Source organism: Neomonachus schauinslandi, chromosome 4 (assembly GCF_002201575.2).
Source record: "Neomonachus schauinslandi chromosome 4, ASM220157v2, whole genome shotgun sequence".
Taxonomy (NCBI): domain Eukaryota; kingdom Metazoa; phylum Chordata; class Mammalia; order Carnivora; family Phocidae; genus Neomonachus; species Neomonachus schauinslandi.
The window spans coordinates 122,801,366-122,824,094 of NC_058406.1; the positions used below are offsets into that span (position 1 = coordinate 122,801,366).

The following is a 22,729-nucleotide window of genomic DNA, read 5'->3' on the forward strand; positions in this document are numbered from 1 at the left end:
ACATCTCATGCAGTTTCTTCCATAATGTTCCTACTCTATAGGCTTAGAAATAAATTTCTCCCCAACTTTGAGGCTCAGCCATTGAACAAGAACCAAGTTCTAGATAATACTCATGGCTTCAAGCTCCCTACAGTGCAATCACCTCAAGGTGCCTTCCTGAGGAGAATTGCTCCGTTGTCTAATGCTGCATGGAAGGGAATCCTGACTCAGAACAGTGACTCAGTGGGCAATTATTCAGTAATCCAGTAAGAGTGGACCCTCCAAAAGGGCCAGGAGGGGAGGCCAGTTTCAAAAGGCGTCAATAGTGCTGTGAGGATTCACTGCTCTTAAAGCAGAGGGAGGACCAGCAAAGGACTAGTTCAGGAATATATACAGTTTCCATAGATTAAGTAGCTACATTTCATTTGCTTACCCCAGAGGCACCCAGGCTGTGGCCGGATGACTCCTGTCAAAGATCCGCAGGCAATTCTTGTGCTGGTGGGCAGGTGGGCCGGGTGACTTCTCAGTTCTCTTTGAACCCTCAGACTCTACAGTCTTTCCTGAGAGAGGAGATCTCTGAGAGAAAGGTATCCTGGGTGCAGCACCATCAAGGGGATTTCAGCCAGGTGAGATCTGAATGAATAAAAAGCAGGAAGATCAATGTTCATCCACCAGACATAAAGAATGAGAACCAAAGAAAAGTCATAAAACCAACAGCCTTTATTTTTGAGACACCTTTCTCATAGCCAAGCCTTTTCTTAATGACTGTTACAAGATTTGCATAGGAACTGCCATCTTACTCCTTTAACAGCCTTTTGAAGATTATCAGTTTGATAATATTTAAAGATTCAAACCTCCTAAAGATTCAATTGCTGCTGGACCTGAGGCCCAGCTCCCTGTGCCTGCAGCTCAGAAGCAATTCAGGGCGACTGGTGCTGAAAGGCCTCAGCTATTTCTGACTCATTGACTTTTTCCTGGGTTGACATTGACTCTTCTGGAAGCTCCCATCAGAGTTCCTTTCTGCCTCATTAGCTGTCCGTTCAGCAATGACAGTAGGATCTCCAGGGGTCCCTGTGATGTCACCAGTCGGTGACTAGGATCTGCCCCCAATGTCTAATAGTCAGCCTATTACACAGTCAGCCTGTGTACCCTAGAATGTTCCTAGTGTCCTTAGAGTCTGCTCATGATTTGTGGCGAAGAGCAGTGGGTGGAAGCATTGGCCATGGGCTCAGTGGGGCAAATGGGGGAGAGAGAAAACTGCATATTTTATGGGAATATCATGAATAACTGTGGATCTGAATAATTGTCTGAAGAGTTCAGTTTACATTCTGAGAATTCAGGTTGGGGGCTTTGTTGCCACAGAATGCTTCTCCGAGGCTGCAGGGGCAGAGTCATGCTTCTTGTCCACCATCCACTGAGCCCATGTCATGTACCCCGACATTCACATGCCTGTCTGCTAAGCTAAGGGTGAGACAGATGGGAGCGCTCTGGAGTAAGTGATTGGCATTCCCTGTTGCAAAGAATATGGACAGATCAATAGACACCTCACCATAGTATCAGATTCCTGGCCTCTGTGGATTTTTTGCAGGCTGCTTTACTTTCACTGCCTCAGAACCCAACTCACTAAATTAGTATTTGTCCAATGCAAGGTTAGCTTATTAGAATTTCACACTTTATCCTTAGTCTTTCCCTGGACATTTAGGATGTGATACAAAAGCTCTCCTTGATTCCCGGGTGGTCTTACCTCTCTTTACTATGTGTCAGGGAATAAGCTTGCCTGAGAATCTCAAGCATCGCAGGCTTACCTATGGATCTGTAAACTCAATTCAGTCACCTTCAGACTTTTAAGAAGGCAAATGTTCTGTCTCCAGGTGCTTTCTTCACAGCCATTCACACAGTGAAACCTGCCATTGCCTTTGCTGCCTGTGATTTCTGATACCATACAATCTCCACTTTATCCCGTGCCTTCTCTCTTCACCTAAGCACACAGGCAATCCCCATCAGTGGCAAACTGGGATTCTGCTTTTTGTTAGATCAGACAAGCATTGTTGCCTTTCCCGCCCTCTTTCTTGAAAAAAATAAATTTCTCAACAAGGTTTGGCTTCAGCTTTGTGGCAAAACTGAATTCCATAGAAGAGAGACTCCTCTGCAGGATGCACTTTGAATCCTGTAACATCCTATTTCTCCCAGAAAACCCCGTGAAAGCCCCTGGACACGAACTGGTCTTTAGCTGCAAAATTGCCCTCTAAGTTTCCACCTTTCTAGGCCATACCTGCTGTATGTTCAGTCAATGCAAAGAGAGTTTGGGGGAAATAACATTTGATCTACTTCATGTATTAATGTTTACATTTATTTTGAAAAGGTGACATCACACCCTAGTCAATCTTAGAGGACAGGGCAGTAATAAGGTGGGAAGAAGGCAGGTCAGCTGTCCTTGGAAAGCAATCTCTGTGAGCCTCACCTCCTGGGCATGCCTTGTATGGCCATTTCTGGGTCCAGTCTGCTTCCCTCCATTGCCCTTCCTGAACTTCCTATACAACTTACATGCAAATTACACCTGGGTGCTAAGACAAGGACGACTCCCACCACCCACATTCATGGACAGTTGAGTATTTTATTGGGGATATATGTGGCAGTTAGATTTTTCCAGAAGTGGGAGCAGCAACAATGAAAGACCCTCCCTGTTCCCCTTCCTCCCTCCCTAATGAGGCTTAGTGGCCTTGTATGGAAGAATTTGTCCAAAGTGTTTAAGGGGAGCTGTTCAGGGAACAGGGATTTCCAGAGAAATGTCTTCCTATTTGGTGGATTAAGTAGGCAGCTGCTCCGGGTGACACCTGAGCTGGACCATGGCAGCTGCCCCAAGGTCAGAGTACCTTCCATTCACCCCGCCCCACACCCGAATCAGAATCCGTTGCTTTGGAGATAGGAACTTTGACATTAAAATCACTGCAATTTCTGCCTCTTTAAAGAACCTCAACTCATATATTTCACCAGAGTATGAAGTTGTGGTTATAAGAGAACCTAGAAGATTTACTGTATCATACCTCCTTGTTTAAGAATAGAATATCTACTTTTCACATTCCATTCTTCAAGACTGAAAATAGACAAACAAGTTGGGTAGAAATTCTGCCAAGTCTAGGGCACTGGAAGGATCCATGAAATTAGTAAAAAGGACTTAAGTTCCTGTCCTGCCACTTCTCTGCACTAACTTTGGGCATTTACTTTCTTTGAGCCTCAGTTTTCTCACTGGGAAGATGAAGCAACTATTCAAAGAAAAGATTCATTGATTTACACAGTGGAGAGTGAAACATTTAGTACTAAGAATTGTATAAATTATCTCAGGATGTTTTCACTGAGACGGTTACAGACTCAGGCCTGACACAAGCCAGGCTAAGGGACAATAGTAACAGGTTTTCAGTGAAATAGACAGCCCATCGCATTTCTCAAAATACATGTCTTGCCTTGAATCTCTTCCATAAATGTCCATTTCCCAAACTCTTCCAAATCTCTTCCTAGGCACCCTTTCAGCTGAATGTTTACACAGCTGCGATTACCCCTTTTGATGCCATAAACTCCATAAAATCCATGATGGCTCAACTCTAAAATCCACCTAAGGGCACTTACAGACCTCACTGCCCAGTAGAGCAAATTCTTAGAATGTACACGGTAGAGGTAATCACAGAATACTAGATGAATGAAGAGATGAACGATATGTGGTTTAAAAATATCCCTAAGTGTTATAGCTCAATCAGTTTTGACAAATTTGTAGCCTTATATAGCCACTACCGCAATTAAGATGTAGAATATTTCCATTACTCTACAAAGTGCCCTCGTGGGCCTTTGCACTTAATCCCCTCCTTGCATCCCGGTGGGTAGTGTGTCAATCTTTTACATGTTAGCCATTCTAACGGATGTGTATTCTATGTCATTTAATTTGCATTTCTCCGATGACTACTGATGTTTAGCATCTTTTCCTGTGCTTCTAAGTCATTTTAATATTTTCTTTGATGAAGTATCTGTTCACTTATTGCCCAATTTCTTTGGGTTGTTTATCTTATTAGAGAGTTGTAAAAGTACTCTATGTTATTTTGGATAAAACTCCCTTATCAAACATATTTTGCAAATATTTTCTCCCAGTTGAAGGGCAAACATTTTTAGTTTTGATGAAGTTCAACTTGTCATTTTTTCCCGTATGCTTTGTGTTTTTTGTGTTTTAAGAAATCTTTGCTTAACTGAAAAATCACAAGGATTTTCTCTCATTTTCTTCTAGAATTTTTATAGTGTCAACTCTTAAATTAGATCTAAGGTCATTTTAAGTTAATTTTTGTATTGTGAGATAAGGATTGAGGATTTTTTTTTGTCTGCTTATTTTCTATATAGATATTTGTTCCATCACTATTTATTGAAAAGGCTATCTTTCCCCCAGTGGAATACCTTGATGACTTTGTAGAAATTCAAATGACCATATATGTTCAGGTCTACTTGTAGACTCTCTACTTTGAACAATTGATCTGTATGTTTGTCCCTCTACCAACACCACACTGTCTTGATTATTATAGCTTTATAGAAGTCTCTAAAATCAGGTAATGTAAGTCCTCCACTTTATTGGTTTTATTTGGCTTTATTGGTCTTCTCTCTCTCTCTTTTTTGTGAATTTTCTATTTTATTCATCTTTATTATTTTCATCCTTATGCTTATTTTGGGCTTAATTTTCTCTTCTCTTTCTAGTTTCTTAGAGTGAAAACTTGAATTATTGATTTGAAATCTTTCTTTTTTTCTAATATAAGCTTTTAATGCTATAAATTTTCTTCTAATCACTGTTTTAGCTGCATCCCACAAGATTTGATATGTTGTATTTTCACTTTCATTTAATTCAGAATATTTTCTAATTTCCCTTGGGATTTGTTCTCTGGCCTATGAGTTGATGAGTAGTGTTTATTTTCTAGATATTTGGAGATTTTCCAGATATCTTTCTATTTGATTTCTGGTTTGATTCTTCCGTGGAGAGAGAATACTCTTTATATGATCTCAATCCTTTTAAATTTAAGATATGTTTTATGCACGGGTGCCTGGGTGGCTTAGTTGGTTAAGCGACTGCCTTTGGCTCAGGTCATGATCCTGGAGTCCTGGGATCGAGTCCCTCATCAGGCTCCCTGCTCAGCGGGGAGTCTGCTTCTCCCACTGACCCTCCTCCCTTTCATGCTCTCTGTCTCTCATTCTCTCTCTCGCAAATAAATAAAATCTTTAAAAAAAAATTTAAGATATATTTTATGGCCCAGAATACAATCAACCTTGGTGAATGTTCCACATGCACTTGAAAACATTGTATTTTCTGATGTTGTTGGGTGAGTGTTCTATAAATGTTAATTAGGTTGGTTAATTGATAGTGTTGTTCAAGTCTATGATATCCTTACTGATTTTCTGTTGACTTGTTTTACCAATTGCTGAGAAAAGAAGTTTGAGATCTCTGATTATAACTGTGGGTTTGTGTATTTATCCTTGAAATTATATCACTTTTGCCTCATGCATTTGAAACTCTGTTTAGGTGCATTCACATTTAGCATTGTTCTATTGTCTTGAAGAATTTATCCCAAGATAAATGGTAAGCAAAACAAAATTCTTTTCTATCTCTCTCTTTTGTGTGTGTCTGCCTGCTTTAATGGGTATAAGGAGGGTCCTCATACACACATAATCTTTTAAGGTAGCTTAGCACAGTTAGAAGAAAGGTGGGGAGAGCCTAGAGGAGAAAGGTGCTGACAATCCTTAAGGTGTACCAAGTGTCTGGCAATGGGGAAGGCCTCATAGCCCCAGTTCCTTCCCAAGCAATGTACAGGGCCAAGCATAGCAGGAGCTGAGATAGCTGACGTATCTAATGCTTTTAAGTGACTAGGCTGAACTTTATGATTCAATTACTAGTTGTCACTGGTCTATGGTGCCCTATTTTTAGTTCTGATGTAAATTGCTGTATAAGCTAATGTCTCTGTATATTTTCATGACACACTTATGCCCTAATTCACTCCTTGTCTTATCTAAACCAGTTGTCACGGAACTGCAGAGGCTAACCTATCATGGGCCAGGGACTTCCAGCACCAAGCTGTCTTCTTGACTAAGAAGATCCAAGATTCCCAACCCAAGTGTTGACAAGCAGGTGTACATGGTCCCTTCTACTGTCTCAAGTGTTTCCAGATTCTTCCTATCTAGCGTATCATGGGCTCAGGCACAGAACCTAGGAAACACATGGGTCCCCTACACCTTTGAGCTCTTCACTCTAAAATAGCAGAAGGGATGTGTGGAAGTCAAGGCCAGTGGGCAAGTGTCACCAAGGAAAACCAGCCCATACCATCTTCATCCCCAATTCAGGCACTATAAATGTTATCCTATGAGGTTACAAAGGTGCGCCCAGAGAAAAATAAAAAACATTTCATGAGGGAGAGAATGGGGGAGGAGAAAGGAGGGAGAAAAAAGAAAGAGGAAGGAAGGAAGGAAGGGAGGAAGGAAGGGAGGAAGGAAGGGAGGAAGGAAGGAAACCAGCCTATGGTTTAACAAGCATGGGCTAGCAGAGTCTTTTCCCTTCTTGAAGGGTTTATTTCCTAGGTTCTCAGAAACCAATATATGTGTCCCCAGATCTAAGACTTTATTGAATTTCTCATCATCCCAAGATTCGGTCTCCTATAAAATATTCGTATTTTCCTAAATCAGGATGAACATTAGGCCAAAGTTCCGAGAAAAGCAGCATGTGGAACTCTGAGTCTCCACAAGTGTCACATGCAAAAAGATGAAATCATTTTCATGCAAATGATCTTTGAGACCAAACCATTCATTCTGATTTCCAGGGTAATATTAACTCTAGTTGCCACTTGAGACTGAGAGGTAAGAGATGTTGGAGGCTAGAGGGCAGGAAAGCTGATTTTCTGAGTGAGATTAATCTCACAAGGTATTATAGAACATTTTAAAAAATAAAGCAGGAGACCAAGAACATGATTTCCCATGAGTGTGACTACGGGTCCCGTGTTCTTTGAAATGACCTATTTAATTTTCCAAAACAAACTGAAATGAATGAAAATTTAACTTTGTTCTCTAAATTTAATTGAGGGATTCAGGGTGTCAGATTATTTTCAAACAGAAATCCCTACTGAGAGCGACTGCTTGTATTTTTTACAAATTAGGAGATTCAAGCTTACAAATCCCTGATATGCCAGCACCCTGACTGTGCTGGAATTTAAGCTTGGTAAAAATAGAGAGAAAATTGATCAGGGCTCAGGACTGGCCTACATTTACTGCATAACACTGTCCAGGACTTAATAACTCTAGCAATTATAAGAAGTTATGATAATAAAATGCAGTCATTTTACATAGAAAAAGCTATAGGAGAGAGTAAGGTTTTTCTTAAGGAAGTTTTAATGAGACCATTACATTAACATTATTAATGCTTTTTCATTTGTATTCTTCAACTATAATTCTTTTTCTGGCCTTTTTTTTTTTCCTGGTGGGAAAGTGACATCCTAATAACTGTCAATTTGGGGGCTTTTCTAAAAGGACAAAAAATATCTCTACTAAAACTGTAGGCTATATTTCTCAGGATGAAATAGCATGCTTGGTAGATGTTATTTTAATAAGAAGCTAAAATGGATGTATCCATTTTAAAGAGGGAAATATAAGTTGTGTGTGAGCAGTATAATGCATTCATTTCCCCTGGCAACCTGTGCCTACAGCCCTACAATTCTGTGAAAACAGTAAGACAGGCACCAGGGAAAGCTCTCTGGGGGAGTTGTTACAACATAGCTAGTTGAGTTCTGCTCCCTGTGTCTTAAAACTGTTTATTATTCTGATTTAACCTAAGACCCTTGCTAGTATTGTACAGAATGTGGACTTTTTTCTGTCTTTGTTTACATATCTTAGTGAATTCCATGAAATGCCTTTTCTCCCACTTCAACCCACAAAGAATTAATCCAGCACCTTGTTAATGCACCTGAGAAACCAATGCCACGTGGCAGTGCTGTAACTAATGTGTGTTCGCTGCTTTATCATTTACAAAGTCTTCCACAGAGGTTCTCTCATTCAAACCTCACAACAACCCAGTACAGTAGGAATCGTTATGCTTGCACATTTTATGGTGGAGGATCATAGAGGATGCACGACTTGCTCAAGGTCACAGAGCAGCGGGAGCTTAGAGCCCTGTGATCCCTTGCCCTTGGCCAAGGAGCGTGAGCATGCAATATACTATACACCAAGCTCGCATCTAGGAAAAGCGAGTGAATCCCCACTTTACCCGGGTTGATGACTGAAGCGAAAATAGTGTGCGCAGGGGCTCCCCTGCTTTGATTCACCACTCTTGACGCACTGGCACAGCTTCACGAGGGCAGAGAGAGGTCGTTTCCAGGCCTCCACTGCTCGCAGGCCCGTGGCTGACCATTGCCTGACAGTACCCTGACCCTTTAGTTGTACCCCACACTGCTGACCAACCTGCCTCTCTCAGTCTGACTTCCAATGGTGGAACTGGCCCCTCCTGTGAGTCCCACATGCTCAACAGCACTAGGTTTTCTCTTTGGATTTGTGGTCACTATTAATCACTCTCAGCACTCTCGTTAGAGGTACTTTGAGCAAGGTCCTCAGCCTTCCTGAGCCTGAGGTTTCTCATCTATCGGTTGGGCATAATAATACTAGCAACCTCCTAAGACCCTAGAAAAGGACCCGTTTGGCCTATTTGCCTAACACAAGGCATAGAAGCTCCTGTCTGTGAGGAATTAATGATCTAATTAGTGGTTTTTTGTAATTCAGTAGTTCTTTCAGAGTGGGTGAGAACACACACTCTATACTGAACACACAATCATCAGGTCCATATCTGAGAAGAAGGCTGGCTTTAAGTTTTTTGACAGGCTGTGATACCAACGTTTTAGCTTCTTCCTGCTCCCCACCCCGACTCCATCAATGCCTAAATACCACGTTTGAAACAAACCAAATAGTATACGCCATAAATCTTACTCTGGGTTAAGAAAAAGTGAATGAGTTTTATTTCTTTTTGCTTCAGAAGTCTGAGGAAATTACTCTGGTCTCTGGTCTCCCCTTAATAAGAAGCAGCAGTTAGTGACAACAAAGCCCCCAAATTAAATCCCTTTACCCATTTCTTTTCTTTCTTTCTTTCTTTTTTTAAGATTGATTTGTTTGTTTTGGAGCATGAGAGAGAGAAAGAGTGTGGGGGGAAGAAAGACAGAGGGAGTGGGAGAGAGAATCTCAAGCAGACATCCCGCTGAGTGCAGAGCCCAAAGACGTCCACAGGGCTGGATCCCCGGGCCCCAAGATCATGACCTGAGCCGAAATTGAGAGATGGATACTTAAACAGTTGAGCCACCCAGGCGCCCCTCCCTTCACCCATTTCTTTACTTAGTGTGTACAGCTGCAGATCCTCCCAAGAAAAAATGCTTTTAGTAGGTGTTTTCCTTCTATAGATCTTTTGGAGTATACTTACTTTCTTCTTCCTCTAGCATTCATGGAGACTGTGCTATATTTACACAGCTCCGTGCTTCCTAATGCATCTTCGTTGCTCCACCACCAAGCAGAAAAGTCTGTGTTCCTGTGAAAGAAATGCCCATGGTGGAAGACCTGCCCAGCAGAATTTCCAGGGCTTAGACCCTCAGCTGTGAATTACAGACCATGCCCCACTTATTCCTCAGAGACTGACGCATGGCTCAGGCTCTTGGGCGTACTCTCTTTTCCAGTCTGGAATCCATAATGCTTAAGCTATCCAAGGGCCTGAGGTTCAGGAATGCTAAGTAGGGAGCAGGCCAGTGCTTGAGTTTAGTCTTTCTGAATAAGCATTCTAAGCATGACCTCAGCAATCCCACTCACACCTGTTTCCAGCATCTGGCTTTGATTCTCTGACCCAGCCTAGCAGGTTCAGGGTAGAAGCAGGGTGGTTGCCCACTCAGCAGCCTCAAGTCTAGCTTTATCCCTTCTATCCACATTCCTTTAAGGCAAATGGATTTCATTATAGATGGGCAAGGATCCTTTTGAATTGGCCAAGGAGGACTGGCATTTAACAGGTGGTAATAACCCAATCCTTCTGTCAGGTTGAATTTGTGATTGGCATTCACAGTAGTAGAGAGGAGATGGAGGCCCAAGCGTGGGGGCTTGGACACAAATTTCCTCACTGCCCCCAATATCCTCCAATGGCCTGACATAGTGGCTCCCATGTCCACCACAGCTGTCCCTCAGGATAAGACACGGACATTTCCATGCTATGTGGCAGGGGTGTACATTAAGCCATCAGCATCCATTAATGTCTTAGTTGTAATTCAGTTTATCAGATACATTACTATCACCTGGATAAGCTAAGGAAATGGAACACAGGCAGGTAAATGATAACGGATCAGGATCACTGGAGGTGGAGAGAATGATCATTTGGAGAAAAGCAGATGATGGCACCTCATGGAGCCCCTAGGAAGCCCCGAGGAAGCCTGAGGGCACTGGTTACTGATCAGAGAGCTCACCCTTTCACTTGGGGCCAGCTAAAAAAATATTTTCCCTCTTAAATGTGACTACCAAGGCTTGTGCCAGAGTGAATATCAGGAAAGCATCTGTTTGGTTTTGTTCGGTCAGTGAACCATGTGGCAGGGTGCATTTAGGTAAAGGGGGCTGCTGCTATTGCCCCCACGCTAAGAGCATGTTCACTAAACTGCACCCAGTTAGATCCCCTCTGCTAAGTGCCCAGGGACACATCTAGCTTCATTTGAGCACTGAAGGCAGTTTCATGCTTTGATTATCAAGAATTTTGCCACAGGAAGCATGTTGGCTTAAAAAAAAAATCACATTTAGCATAAAAATCAAGCCAAAGACTCCATTGAGCATTTCATGCTCTTTTCTTTGACACTTTCCTACTAAAAAGTAGCCTTCGGTTAAGAGCAACAGGTTTGTGTGTCCTTAGAGACCAAAAAGGTAACATTAATGAAAAAGCAAGCCAGGTAAAAGAAAAATGTTAATAAAAGCATAAATACAAGATTTAGTTTGCCTTCCTCTTTAATCTGAGCATAGCATCTCTACAAGCACAACAAAAAAGGACACTGAAACCAGCCTTGCAGCAGAGAAGGCAAAAGGGAGTAGTGAGCATGATGGAAATCAGGAAAGAGAGAGAGCATACCCAGTCCAAGGGGACAAAGAGCAGGGGGTCTCCACGCAGGTGCTGGATTGCTACATTTCTGCTTTGTCAAGAGAACCTGCAAATCCAGATTTTAATGTGAAGTTTCCTATTTTTTCCCCTAATTTGTAATTGTGGCATAACCCACATAGCATAAAAATTACCATTTTAACCATTTCTGAGAATATAGTTCAGTAGTCTTAGTATATTCACATTGTTGTACAACCCATCTCCAGAATTTTTTCATCTCAAGAAACTGAAACTCTGTACCCACTAAAAAACAACTCCCCATTTTCCTCCCTTCCCCAGCCCCTGGCAACCTCCATCCTACTTTCTGTTTCTATGAGTTTGACTACTCTAGATACTTCTTGTATTCTGTAAGTGGAATCACAGAATATTTGTCATTTTGTGACTGGCTTATTTCACTTAGCATAATGTCCTCAAGGTTCATCCATCCATGTTGTAGCATGTGTCAGAATTTTCTTCCTTTATGAAGCTGAATAATATTCTATTATGTGTATACACTACATTTTATTAATCCACCCATCCATTGACGAACACTTGGGTTGCTTCCACTCTTGGTTATTGTTAATAGTGCTCCTATGAACATAGGCATGCAAATATCTGTATGAGTCTCTGCTTTCAACTCTTTTGGCTATATGCCCAAAAGTGGACTTGATGGATCATGTGGTAATTCTATGTTTAATTTTTTGAGGAACTGCCACACTGTTTTCCACACCAGCTGCACCATTTTACATTCCTACCAACAGTGCACAAGGGCTTCTCTTTCTCCACATCCTTGCTCCTGATTTTTAATGTTGCAACTAATTCGAGTTTTTGTCCAAATACCACTCAGCCACACAGTTCAGACCAAGTAAACACTGTCCATAACCTGGAACTGTCCTGTGCACAGAGACAAATGTCCACAAGCCTCTGGAAGAATGCATGCTCCTTAATCTCCATCAATAACAAATGATTCTAGATGACATCATTTGTCAAGGCTGATGCTAGCACATCATGCAGCTTTGGGTGGAAGAACCTCTCATCACCCTACTCTTCTACAGAGTAAAACCCTTGTACCATAATCTGACATTATTTTTTTTTCCTCTCAAAAAACATTTGATAGTAACAGGAAAAAAAATCCAAGGAAAAGATGTTGTTTCTGCGTGGATCTGGTTCATGAATACCCAGCATTCCTGGTCAAGTTCATCTGAGAAAAATAGTCTTTCTCCTAAGCAAATGTATGTCACTCCCCTCTATGGTCTTTTGTGGATCTTGACTGAATTGCATCTTGCAGCTGAGACAGGGAAAATGCTGCCTCCCTAGTCCATTTCCTGCTTGTATTTTATGACTAAAATTCATTTCTCAAATTATCTGAAGTCCCATGCTGATACAGCATAGTGTTAGGTGAGGTTTGTAAGTTTGTTTGGTCACTTGAGAAAAATGTGTAAAATGTAGACGTAATAAGGGACTAATAATCCTTTCTTCATCTTTTTATACATCTCAAAGTAGACTGAAATGCAGGACAAACTCAAAGGCAGGTAGGGAGGTTCAGTGCTTGTCATTTTCTGTCCTTTGTTCAGCTTCATGGAACATCTGTATTCCTGAGAAATAGCATTTCCTGTGATAGAGGAGAACTAGCATTTGGAAAACTATTTAAAGGAATACGTATATACAATTCTATTTGAGGAAGGCTATAGGAAAAATGTCTGCTTATGATTTAATGGGCTGTACTTAGAGAAAGGAGGTTTCTAAATCTTTATCTCATTCTTCCTTTAGGAAAGAGCCATATATAAAGTTGGGCTACTTCGGAGATACACTGGGCAGGTCATGAATAATCATGATTACAATATGCCACAGGAATTAAATCCTATAATAACCAATTCTGACAAGATGAGCATTGCAAATATAATCATCTTTCCTTACAGGGGGTCACTGCTCTTGTATATAGTTCCTCATAAGCAGTCCCCAGGTGATTCTACATGGTAGAGGAGCCTCTTCACTAATGTAAGAAGAACGGAAGGAAGGAGGGAGGAGAAGGGAAGGGAGAAGAGGGAAGAAGGAAATGCATATTTTTAAAACACTTAATATAAGTGAGGCATGTGCAAAATGCTTTAGGTGTATTACTTTATTTATTCAGTACTTACAACAGCCTTGTGAGATAGGGTCTCATCTCTATTTTACAAAAAGAAAAACCTTAGTTTTTAAAGTCAGAAGTTAACTGACTTATCCAAGTCATACAGCTAGTAAGTGGTTAGTCTGGGATTCTGTGCCAGGCTCAACATTTTTGGCACAGAACTTCTTTGCTGAGATGGTTGGTGGGTCCCCAAGTTTACATAAACAAGACCAAGGAGATGGTATAGTCACCTGAAAATACTCAGGATAAATCTCTGCTCTTGGCACCCACTCTGGCACTGGCCTTTCTTCTCTGAAAGACAGCATCTGTCCATATCATTTAGAAGGAAATGTAACAACTGCATGAAAACACGGGGATGTAAAAGGAGAAACCTCAACGACTTGATACCAAGTTTTGAAGGCTGTCAGGTGACTAACAGCTAGAACGTTTTCAATGGAAGATAGATTTTCATCTCAAGTACAGGAAAGCACAAAAATATATACAAATCCCAAAAGCAGTACCAAATGGTTTGTTAGCCAGCAGCAGTTTTGCAAAGATTATAGCCTTCTACAGAAAATACCTTACCCAACTAGTTTTGCCCTTTAGATATTTCAGAACAGCTGTCATGGAAGATTCCTCCTGATTAGGGACTGCTCTCAAAAGAGGCTACAAAATGTATACTCATGGTCTGTATGTTTAGGCAGAATTTGGTATTTACTCCTATAAAATGGGTAGAAAAATTCTTCTACAGATCATTGATATGTCCGGATCACTTGGATTGGGGGTTTATTTGGTTGTTTTTTATTTTGTTTGTTTTATTTTGGTTTGGTTTGGTTTTTGTTTTTAGGATTAGTTAAAGTGACTACAGTTGGGAAGAGAATAGTTTGATGTGCATAAAAAGGCACAGGATTCTATCAGGATCTTGTTTTTTCTACATCAACTTTAAGGACACAGAGGTATCTAACCCATTACCAACAGGATCTAATAGCATAATAGCAGCCTTTTTTAAAAAGCCCAATTTCACTTGATGTCTCAACTATTCCTTCATGGAAAACTACTTGCCTTGGTTTTATTCTACTGTGACTAAGTTTGATTTCATGGCCCTTCTAATCTTTCTATCAAGGAACAACATGGCAGTTGGAAGGATAATCCCTAAACCATAAGGACTTGGGACAATTTTACTGAACTTGAAACATTACCCCAAAACATATATTTAGGGTAAAATCTGGGAAGGTGCAGGAAAAGCACTCATTTTTCACTCAAAACTATTCAAGTGGCAACAACACAGCGTACTTACCAAAATTCTGCTTTGTCATGCCAGCTTTCTATCGTCCATTCACACAGCAGCTTCACAAAATCACCCCAGGCTTCTGCACTGAATGCATGTGCCTACCTCATTGCTTTGAAATCAGTGCCATTCTAATCCAGCGGGATAATTTTACAAGTGAAGTCATCAGAATATGTTAGCCTGTCTTCGGTAGCTCTAGGAAGAACTGTGTTTGTCAGAGTACCTTTAAATGTAAAGAGTCTGAGTATATACATCAAATTGCATTTCAGCAAGACTTCTTTATGATTGTCCCCCATTTATTATTTTTTAAACTCAGAACAACAGAAATTAATTTCACTTATGAGATTAGATTGATCAATTACTTCAAAATCACAAATGGTATCTGCCTGGTTTCTATAAAAGATAGATACCCTCTATAGAGATATCTATATAAAAGATAGATATCTCTTTAGAAATTTTGATGTCATTAGATGTTATTGTCTAGAGAAAAAAAGTCCTTTCACTCATGATTTGCTCAAAACTAAGCCTGCAGCTTTGCAAAAAAAAAAAAATACTATCTACATATACATATATAATATACAGCACTATGTGAGTTTAAGGTATAAGTGATTTGACTTAACATATATTATGAAATAATGACCACAGTAAGTTTAGTTAACATCCATTATCTCATATTGATTCCAAAAAGAAAAAAAATTGTTTTTTTCCCTTGTGATGAAAACTCTTAGGATCTACTTTCTTAACTTTCAAATATGTCAGACAGCAGTGTTAACTCTAGTCATCATGTTGTACACTGTGCACTTTTCTAAAGGCAAATTCCTATTAGTTCAATGCCACTTTCATCTCAGTAAATCATATACAAGTGGACTTAAAAAAAAAAATAGCCTGGACTCTTTCCCAAGAACTTCCCTCCACTGCATGCGTTACTACTGCCCCTTTCTGGATCATGAGCGTGAATTGTTTTCATGGCTCTTGGCCATAGCCAAGACAGCCTGAGCTTGCTTTCCAGCCCTAATAATAATTATGTTCTATATAATAATTATTATTATCCTTTCTCCTGAGTAGAAAAGTGACTGGACCAACCCAAAAGGACTAGGCTCTTCTTCCTCTGATCCAGATTTTCTTCTATTGCAGATTGGATTTGAGGACCCTCCCCTCCAGGTACAGGCTGCAGCTTCAGGGAGTGGGAATGGAGCTGATTCTGAGCCAGCTCGTCATGTCTTCTCCTTTTCCTGGTTGAACTCCCTGAATGAATGATGTTCATTCCAGCTGCTGCCCTCGGTCTGCCTGGCTGAGATGCACACCAGCAGCAGGGAACCTAGATGAAATTAATATGATGCAGGTGATGAAAGGGACCTCTGAACAGGATTTCTGCAAAAAACAAAAAACAAAAAACAAAAACAAAAAAAAACCCCTTTAATTCCAGATGACTTTCCAGAGGGAAAACAATTTTGAGAAAATAGTTGCTGAAAGTATTGGAAAAAAGAAACTTGATCTTATGCAAATCTTTCATTGTGTGGGAAACATTATGAAGAGTATGTAGGTGTGATACGTGTGTGTGCGTCCATAACGTGGCAAGTGTTGAAAAAGTGTGCACTACACTCTTGTCTCTAATAGGCATTGGCTTTTGTTATAATATCATAGTAGCTCTTACTCTTTTTCTTCTTTAACAATGCAGTTGGTCAGTGAAATTCAGTGTTAATTCAGAAGTGACTAATTTATCAATATATGGACAAAAGGTAAATCATTGACCAAAGATATGAAACATTTTACAAAGGTTTCCTCTTTTCCATAACAGATGTCACTGGATATATATCCAGAAATGTTCCTTAACTCTGGTGGCACTTTCGTAGTCCAGAAGGCTGAAGGCCTAGGACATTTCTGGTGACCATTTTTCTAATCTAAGATAGATGTGCAGATATCAAGCACTTAAATTGAAAAAGAATTTCCAACAGGAACTGTCTACTTTCTTATGTACCTACTGAGGCACCAGCCTGGTGAACTGCAGAATAACTGCATGTATTTAAATATATATACACACACAATACACATTTAAAATACATATATATATTTAAATCGCCACTATAATGCCTCTTTCAAAACATAAGTATTACTTTATTCTGTATGAACTCTTAAATAAATGCTGTTTTTAACAACTTAGTCTTATAATGACTTATTCAGTGTTTCATGTGATCTTATTAGTACACTAGTCAAGTGTATTCAAAGGGTCCCAAGGGAAGAAGCATCTTCGTACTCCAAATTAATTTTGGAGCATTAAATATTCAATTGAATTTTTGTAAGTTATAACCCAACTACCAAAGATAAATGCATTGTAAAACTAACTGGATGTGCCTGTTCCGTTTTAGAAATGTGTAGTTTATATGCTTAAGAACTACAGTGATTAGGATTGGTATAGACATAAATGAGAAGAGCATTTGTGAAGTTATTAAAGTCAAAATATTTTTTTTGAAACATTCTCCCAGGTGCCATTTCATAGCAATTAAATTTGTTGCTTTAAGTGGAGAAGCTATCAAGCTTCTCCTATTAGAAGTAGGCACTGGAAAATAGCATAGAAAAACTATATTTTATGGTACCAAAGTAGTAGCTTGATAAAGTGAGTCTTTCTCATACCACAAACAAAAACAAAAACAAGCAGTGTTGGCCCTGTAGTTTGGAGGAATGCCCTGTGAACCCTTCTCCTCTTTGCCTTTCCTTTTTCTCCGCCCTCTACAATTATTTAACATCTTATAGTTAATCAGGGTTAGTTATTATTTCCATTATGAATTGATCTTCCATTCATAGAATTATGAAGTCTTAAAGCTGGAAGAAACTTCCTAAATTATTTAACCTCACCTCAGAGGAGTAATCTGAGGTACAGAGAGGCAATTGCAGTATCTGTGTAAGCCACTGGTGTATGTATGCATTTTTAGTAGGAAATTAATGCAAGGAGTTTTGTTTTCTCTTGTGCTGAAGTCAGGGTGAAGGAAGCCAGGAGCTGAGAGTTTTACTCCTATGAACATTGAAAAGGAAAAATAAAGTCCTGATTACCTTTGCAGCTTTTATTAAAAATATAAATATCCAACATTCTTTTACACAACCAAATGGACCAAGGATTGGGAAAGATGTTTTATTACTGAAACGTTTACAAGGAAAGGTTGATTCAAAGAGCTTACAGATTTTGTTTCACCCACCCAAGAGAATGACATTCTCTTTGGCTCAGACCACAACAAAATAAATTGGGTGACTTCTGTCTGCTTCAAAACATTTCCTTCTGGGTCTATACTTTCTAAACACCATTAAAGACACCTGGAAATGAAAACTAAAAGTAGACAATACAAATAACATTTTGTTGCTGTTACTGCACGTGAATACACTTTGTGCATGCTAATTAAGTATAGGCTCCCTTGCTGTATATCGTCTAGGCTTCACGCTATAAAAAATAAACAAATGGTATCAGAGCAACGCTATGGTACGGAATAGTGTAATTTTTTTAAATTTTTTTGTGCTAAATGCTGCATCTTTTTGGCCAAACGCACCGTTTTATTTCCCAATAATCTCCATCAGTTTCCTGTTGCTGTGAGCTTGCTGCGCTAACTGTTCGGCCCTGGCCATTTCCAAGACTTCTCGGAGGAGGTGGAAGGTGAGATCCAGCGAGATGGGAGGTTCCTCGGATCGCCTCTCCCTCTCCGGTGTCTCTTGGCGGCTGCCAAGGGCATTCTCTGCTCCGCGCTCGGCGGGACCTGCGGGGCTGTCGAGCGGGCGCCGGGGCAGCGGCAGCTGCTGCAGCAACGCGCGGAAAAAGTTGGCGGCCGCCTCGTCCGGCGAAAGGCGGCTGCCGCTGCCGCCAGCGACAGGTGAAGAGGCGGGCAAGAGGGGCGCAGAGGGGCTCTTGTTGAGGTTACCCAGGCGGAGGAAATATTCCTCCCCCATGCGGAGCAGGACGGGCCGAGCCTGCGGCTGTTGCGGCTGCTGGGGCTGCGGCGGCAGCTGAAAGAAATCCAGGGGCTGGGGGTGCTGAGGGACCTGCCGCGCGCCCGGGATGGGCCCCCGGCTGACGAGGGCCCTGCATGGCGGGCAGGGCAGGAGAGCTACCAGCAGGACGCCCGCGGACAAGAGCAGCGGCAGCCGCATGTTAGGGGCGCTCGCTGAGGCAGAGAGGTGGGCGGAGAGCGGAATGAGAGAAGGGAAGAGAGAGAAAGAAAGAGTTGGTCAGAGTTTAGCTTAAATGGGAGGTGCGCTCGGGGTCCTCCTACATGACATTATTCTTCCCAAGAGCAAATAAAGGAATTACGAACCCCTGAGGGGGTTCGGGCAGGCACTGTCCGCGGTGCTGAAGCTCTCGAACTAGGACTTCTAGAGTTGGAGGGATGGGGGGTTGGGGGCAGGAAAGGGGACTACTACAGAGCTCAGCACCAAGCTCAGCCCCTCGTCTTGCTGGAGTGACCCTTCTTCTTCCGAGACCCTCGAAGGATCTCTGAGTCCCCTTTCTAACGATCCCCAAAACTGATTCCCCGAGCTCTAAAGATCTACACATTTTAGATCTTCCCTGCCCCCACCCCGCCCTTTCCGGATGTTTCCGCGTCGTCCTCCAAATTGAGAACTGCTGCCTCGTCCTCCTCTTTCTCCATCCCAGCCCTTGCGTCCTTCTCTCAGGGGTCGGGATCGATAGCGGGGACTGGTCTACAATGCCAGCGAGGAGTAACTGGCAGTTCCAAGAATGATTAGCAGCCGTCTAAGTTTGCTTTTGACACATGCCGGCTACTACCGGAATCTTGAGGCACAGTCAGCACACACACAGGCACGCACACACACTCACACTCACACACATGCCCTCACAGGGACACCCGGCTCCGCCGCGCACACCGTGGCAGCTCAGGCAATTCAAAGTTGGAGGCGCGGTTCCGTCTAGGCACTCCCTACCTTCTGAGGTGCTTCTGCAGGTGAGTGGGGCGCTGCCGCCTCTCTGCAGAGGAACGTCTCCGGGCTTTTTCAGGGATTTTCTTCCCTCTCCTTTCTGTCCTCACTCTCTTTTTCTTCACCTCTTATCTTTCTCTTCAGTCTCTCAACGGACTTGGGCTCTGAGTTTCTCCACACCAGAGCCTGGAGTGGGATTTTATAGCGTCGACCCTCTTCAGAAACCACGCAGCATTTGCCTAATAAGCTGACGCTCTCTTGACAGCTCGATTGCGTGCTGCCTCTGCTCCTGCATAAATCATAGGGCCCTGCCAGAGAACGAGGGGCAGAGTTTTGCTATCTCAACACTGAATCTCACATCCAATTATATCAACAGATATTTATCGCCTCCTTGGTGACGTCAACGAGCCCGAAAATGGAAGGGCTTCTTATGACTTGTCCATTGACAAGAATTCTTGAATGAGATTTCCCAAGTGTGAAAACATACTGACCTCTTACTATGAAAGGTCAAATTTGGGGTCAGAAAGAGACATCGCATGAGAGGGGATGGAAAAAGGAAATGCGAGGGACAGGAGGTCTATCAATGCACAGTCTTATGGGGAAAGCAGCAACCAGTTATAAGGGTTGAATCTGGATCCTCCTCTTTGCCCTCCCTCCTAACTTCTCTGACCAGTTGTCTCTGGCAACACCTCAGTATCTGAAAATATCCCTTTGCTAGAGACAAAGTGTCCAGTCAGCTTTCTGCCTGGTTAAGAATGATGAACAAGGAGATGGGATTGTAGGGATATCTAGCTTTTAAGCCTCTACCTGCTTTTTCTTCCCAAGAGCAAATAAAGGAATTACGAGTCTGCAGAAGCAAGACCAATATGTCTCTTGAAATGAGACTAAAGTTTTTAAAAATGATTGGCAGGAGCAGCTTCTATGATGAAGTGGCCCAAACTAGGGTCAGTTGGGGATGCAGCAAGATTTTAAATTCCCCCAGAACTTCACTGCTCCTCCTTTGTCTCTCTTGGCAGAATCCAAATTAGAGAGAGAAAAGTTAAATAAGAGGTGCATGAGTTATACAATCTTCATTTGGTCTACTTGATGCAAACCCAATGAGAGAAGCATCCATTCTACCTTCCTATTCTATGTTGGGAAAGGCTTAAACTGCCTGATAACAGGGCTCAATTCATCAGTTACATATTTTCATTGATGAACATTGAGCCCATAAAAAGGTAATCTCATTCATTTTATTTCTAAATACTATCAACATCCATCATAGTATCCACATCAGACACACCCAGATTGTTGTTTTTTTTTGTTTTTGTCTTTGTTTTTTGTCATCTCTTTTTCCAAATTTAAATGCATGGAAACCTGATAAATACAAAAATGCTCTCTGCACTACCACAGAATGCAATGCTAAGCTTATAAAACCATACTCAAATTTCAAATTAAATTGACACTATCATGTAAGTAGGAGGCAGTTACCTCTAATTTTGTAGTTCAGAATGCAATTCCAAACTCTGGTGTCTGTTATTTAAATCAGCTTCTAGATAACCATGAGTTCTTTATCAGAAATCTCCTGTTGCTCATTTCTGGTTAGCTTTGCTGCTTCCTTTGTAGCTACATGACAAATGATGCAGTACATATTTCACCTTCCATTTTGGGTCTATACTAATCCACAACTGCTCTTAGAAACAGAAGGAAGGTAGAAAGAGAAATGCTGGCAGTTTCCAGAGAATTCAGCCCATAGTTGGATCATTGTGCTATGGAATGTACTTTTAGATGAAATGTACATATGAGAACAAAGAAATGTCTTCTGGGAAAGATGTAGGTTGTTAATAGAAAATCAGAATTATATAGAAAATGGTTGAGCTTCTATAGGAAAGCAGTGTTTTATGTTTATAGGGGGCATACAGAACCTTGGTTTTTGTTATTGTGAGCTTTTTTTCCCTTTGAATGGATCTTAACTTTTTTGCTTACTTTCCTTTATGACCCCTTCACTGTCCCCAATGGCAGAATCAGCTTAGAGGTCAATCTGGAGGTGGAAGTAGATTTGGAAGAAGTTCAGGTAAATGGATACAGAAGAAGAACTAGGAAAGGGATAAGACCATGAGTTTAGCTGGGAAGGCCTGAGAGGTTCCTCCAGAGAAGACACATGTTTTGGACTCTGACTACCCCACACCCCTTCAGATCTCTCTCCTTTGGTCCATATGAAGGATGTTGTTTTAGTATAGCTCCCTCATCACTGTTGAATTCTTGCTGTGAGATTTTCCTGGAGTAGGTAGTTGGTGGGGGACAGAGTGGCTCTGAATAGGGGTGAGCATAAAAGGCCTGGATCCCAGAGGAGGAGGAACTGGGCAGAGTAGCCCTTACTTGTGATTTATCCAAAAGTAAGATCTCATCAAATCACTGGATATTTACATTAGAAATGACTTGAAGAGATCATTTGGTTTAAATGAGAACCAGAGAGATTAAGTGACTTACCTAGGTAATGGTAAAGTCAGAATTAGAATCCAATTCTTTTGACTAGCAGCCTGTACTATTTCTGTAATATAACAATACCCTTTGAACCTCCCCCCTTTTCTAGCAGAGACACACAAACAAATAGAAGTGAGAAGATGAAGTTAGATAAGCGACACATTCACACACCAATCCTAGACTTTCCTTATATTAATAAATCTCTTAAGACATGAGAACACAGAGATTTTCTGTGCATGCTGATGCCCCAGCACCTGATCTTAAATCTCTGGGTGCACACACTGCAATTTACCTTTCAGCTGAATCTTGTAGTTATAACATGAGGTTTTTAAATGTATTGCCAACTTACGATGCATTAATTTGATCTTCTACCTTAGTTCATATTGGAGAAAAAAGATCTTTGGATAAAATACAGAGTTATGTGGTTCTCAAAATAATGATATAAATGTGTGATTGGAGAAATAATATGATGCAGAGGACTTATATGTGCAGTAAACTAAATTTCCAAGTCCATAAAAATCACCACTGATAGATTCGATCCTACACGTAGGAATAACTAGTAATTGGAGAACCAACTTAAATGCTTTTAGAACCTAAAAACACAACCCAAGGAACATGGGCATAAAAACAGGGATTATTTTACATTTTAAACCACACTTTTTCAATAAAAACATACTATAAGATATAGTTAAATTTTAAAAGACATGGCACAGTAGCCCAATAAATAAAGAAGTATCAGAAATAATAGGTAACTGCTGGGCTTATCCCTGTCATCTGCATCTCCTTGCACTTTCAAGGAGTATCCCAACATGTGCTTCTATTAACAAAATTCATGGCA

At 41.1% G+C, this 22,729-nt stretch overlaps 2 protein-coding genes across 2 annotated transcripts in view; one reads left to right on the forward strand and one right to left on the reverse strand.

Annotated features, from left to right (window-relative positions):
* The window catches only part of TRIM55 (tripartite motif containing 55), a 28,309-nt gene extending 26,081 nt beyond the window's left edge, over nucleotides 1–2,228 (forward strand). Inside the window, exon 12 of the mRNA XM_044914352.1 lies at nucleotides 2,170–2,228. Coding sequence (XP_044770287.1) covers nucleotides 2,170–2,228 — 59 coding nt within the window. The remainder of the gene's footprint in view (nucleotides 1–2,169) is intronic.
* A 15,330-nt stretch (nucleotides 2,229–17,558) lies between these two features.
* CRH (corticotropin releasing hormone) lies at nucleotides 17,559–20,013 on the reverse strand. Its single transcript, XM_021688582.1, has 2 exons — nucleotides 19,435–20,013; nucleotides 17,559–18,659 (listed from the first exon to the last, which is right to left on the reverse strand). The coding sequence occupies exon 2, from the start codon at nucleotides 18,643–18,645 to the stop codon at nucleotides 18,055–18,057; it is 591 nt and encodes a 196-aa protein (XP_021544257.1). The 5' UTR covers nucleotides 18,646–18,659; nucleotides 19,435–20,013; the 3' UTR covers nucleotides 17,559–18,054.
* Between the last annotated feature and the right edge of the window lie 2,716 nt (nucleotides 20,014–22,729).

What these genes read in the sequence shown, in the direction of transcription:
- CRH (XM_021688582.1), bottom strand. Translation starts at nt 18,645, where the DNA reads ATGCGGCTGCCGCTGCTCTTGTCCGCGGGCGTCCTGCTGGTAGCTCTC.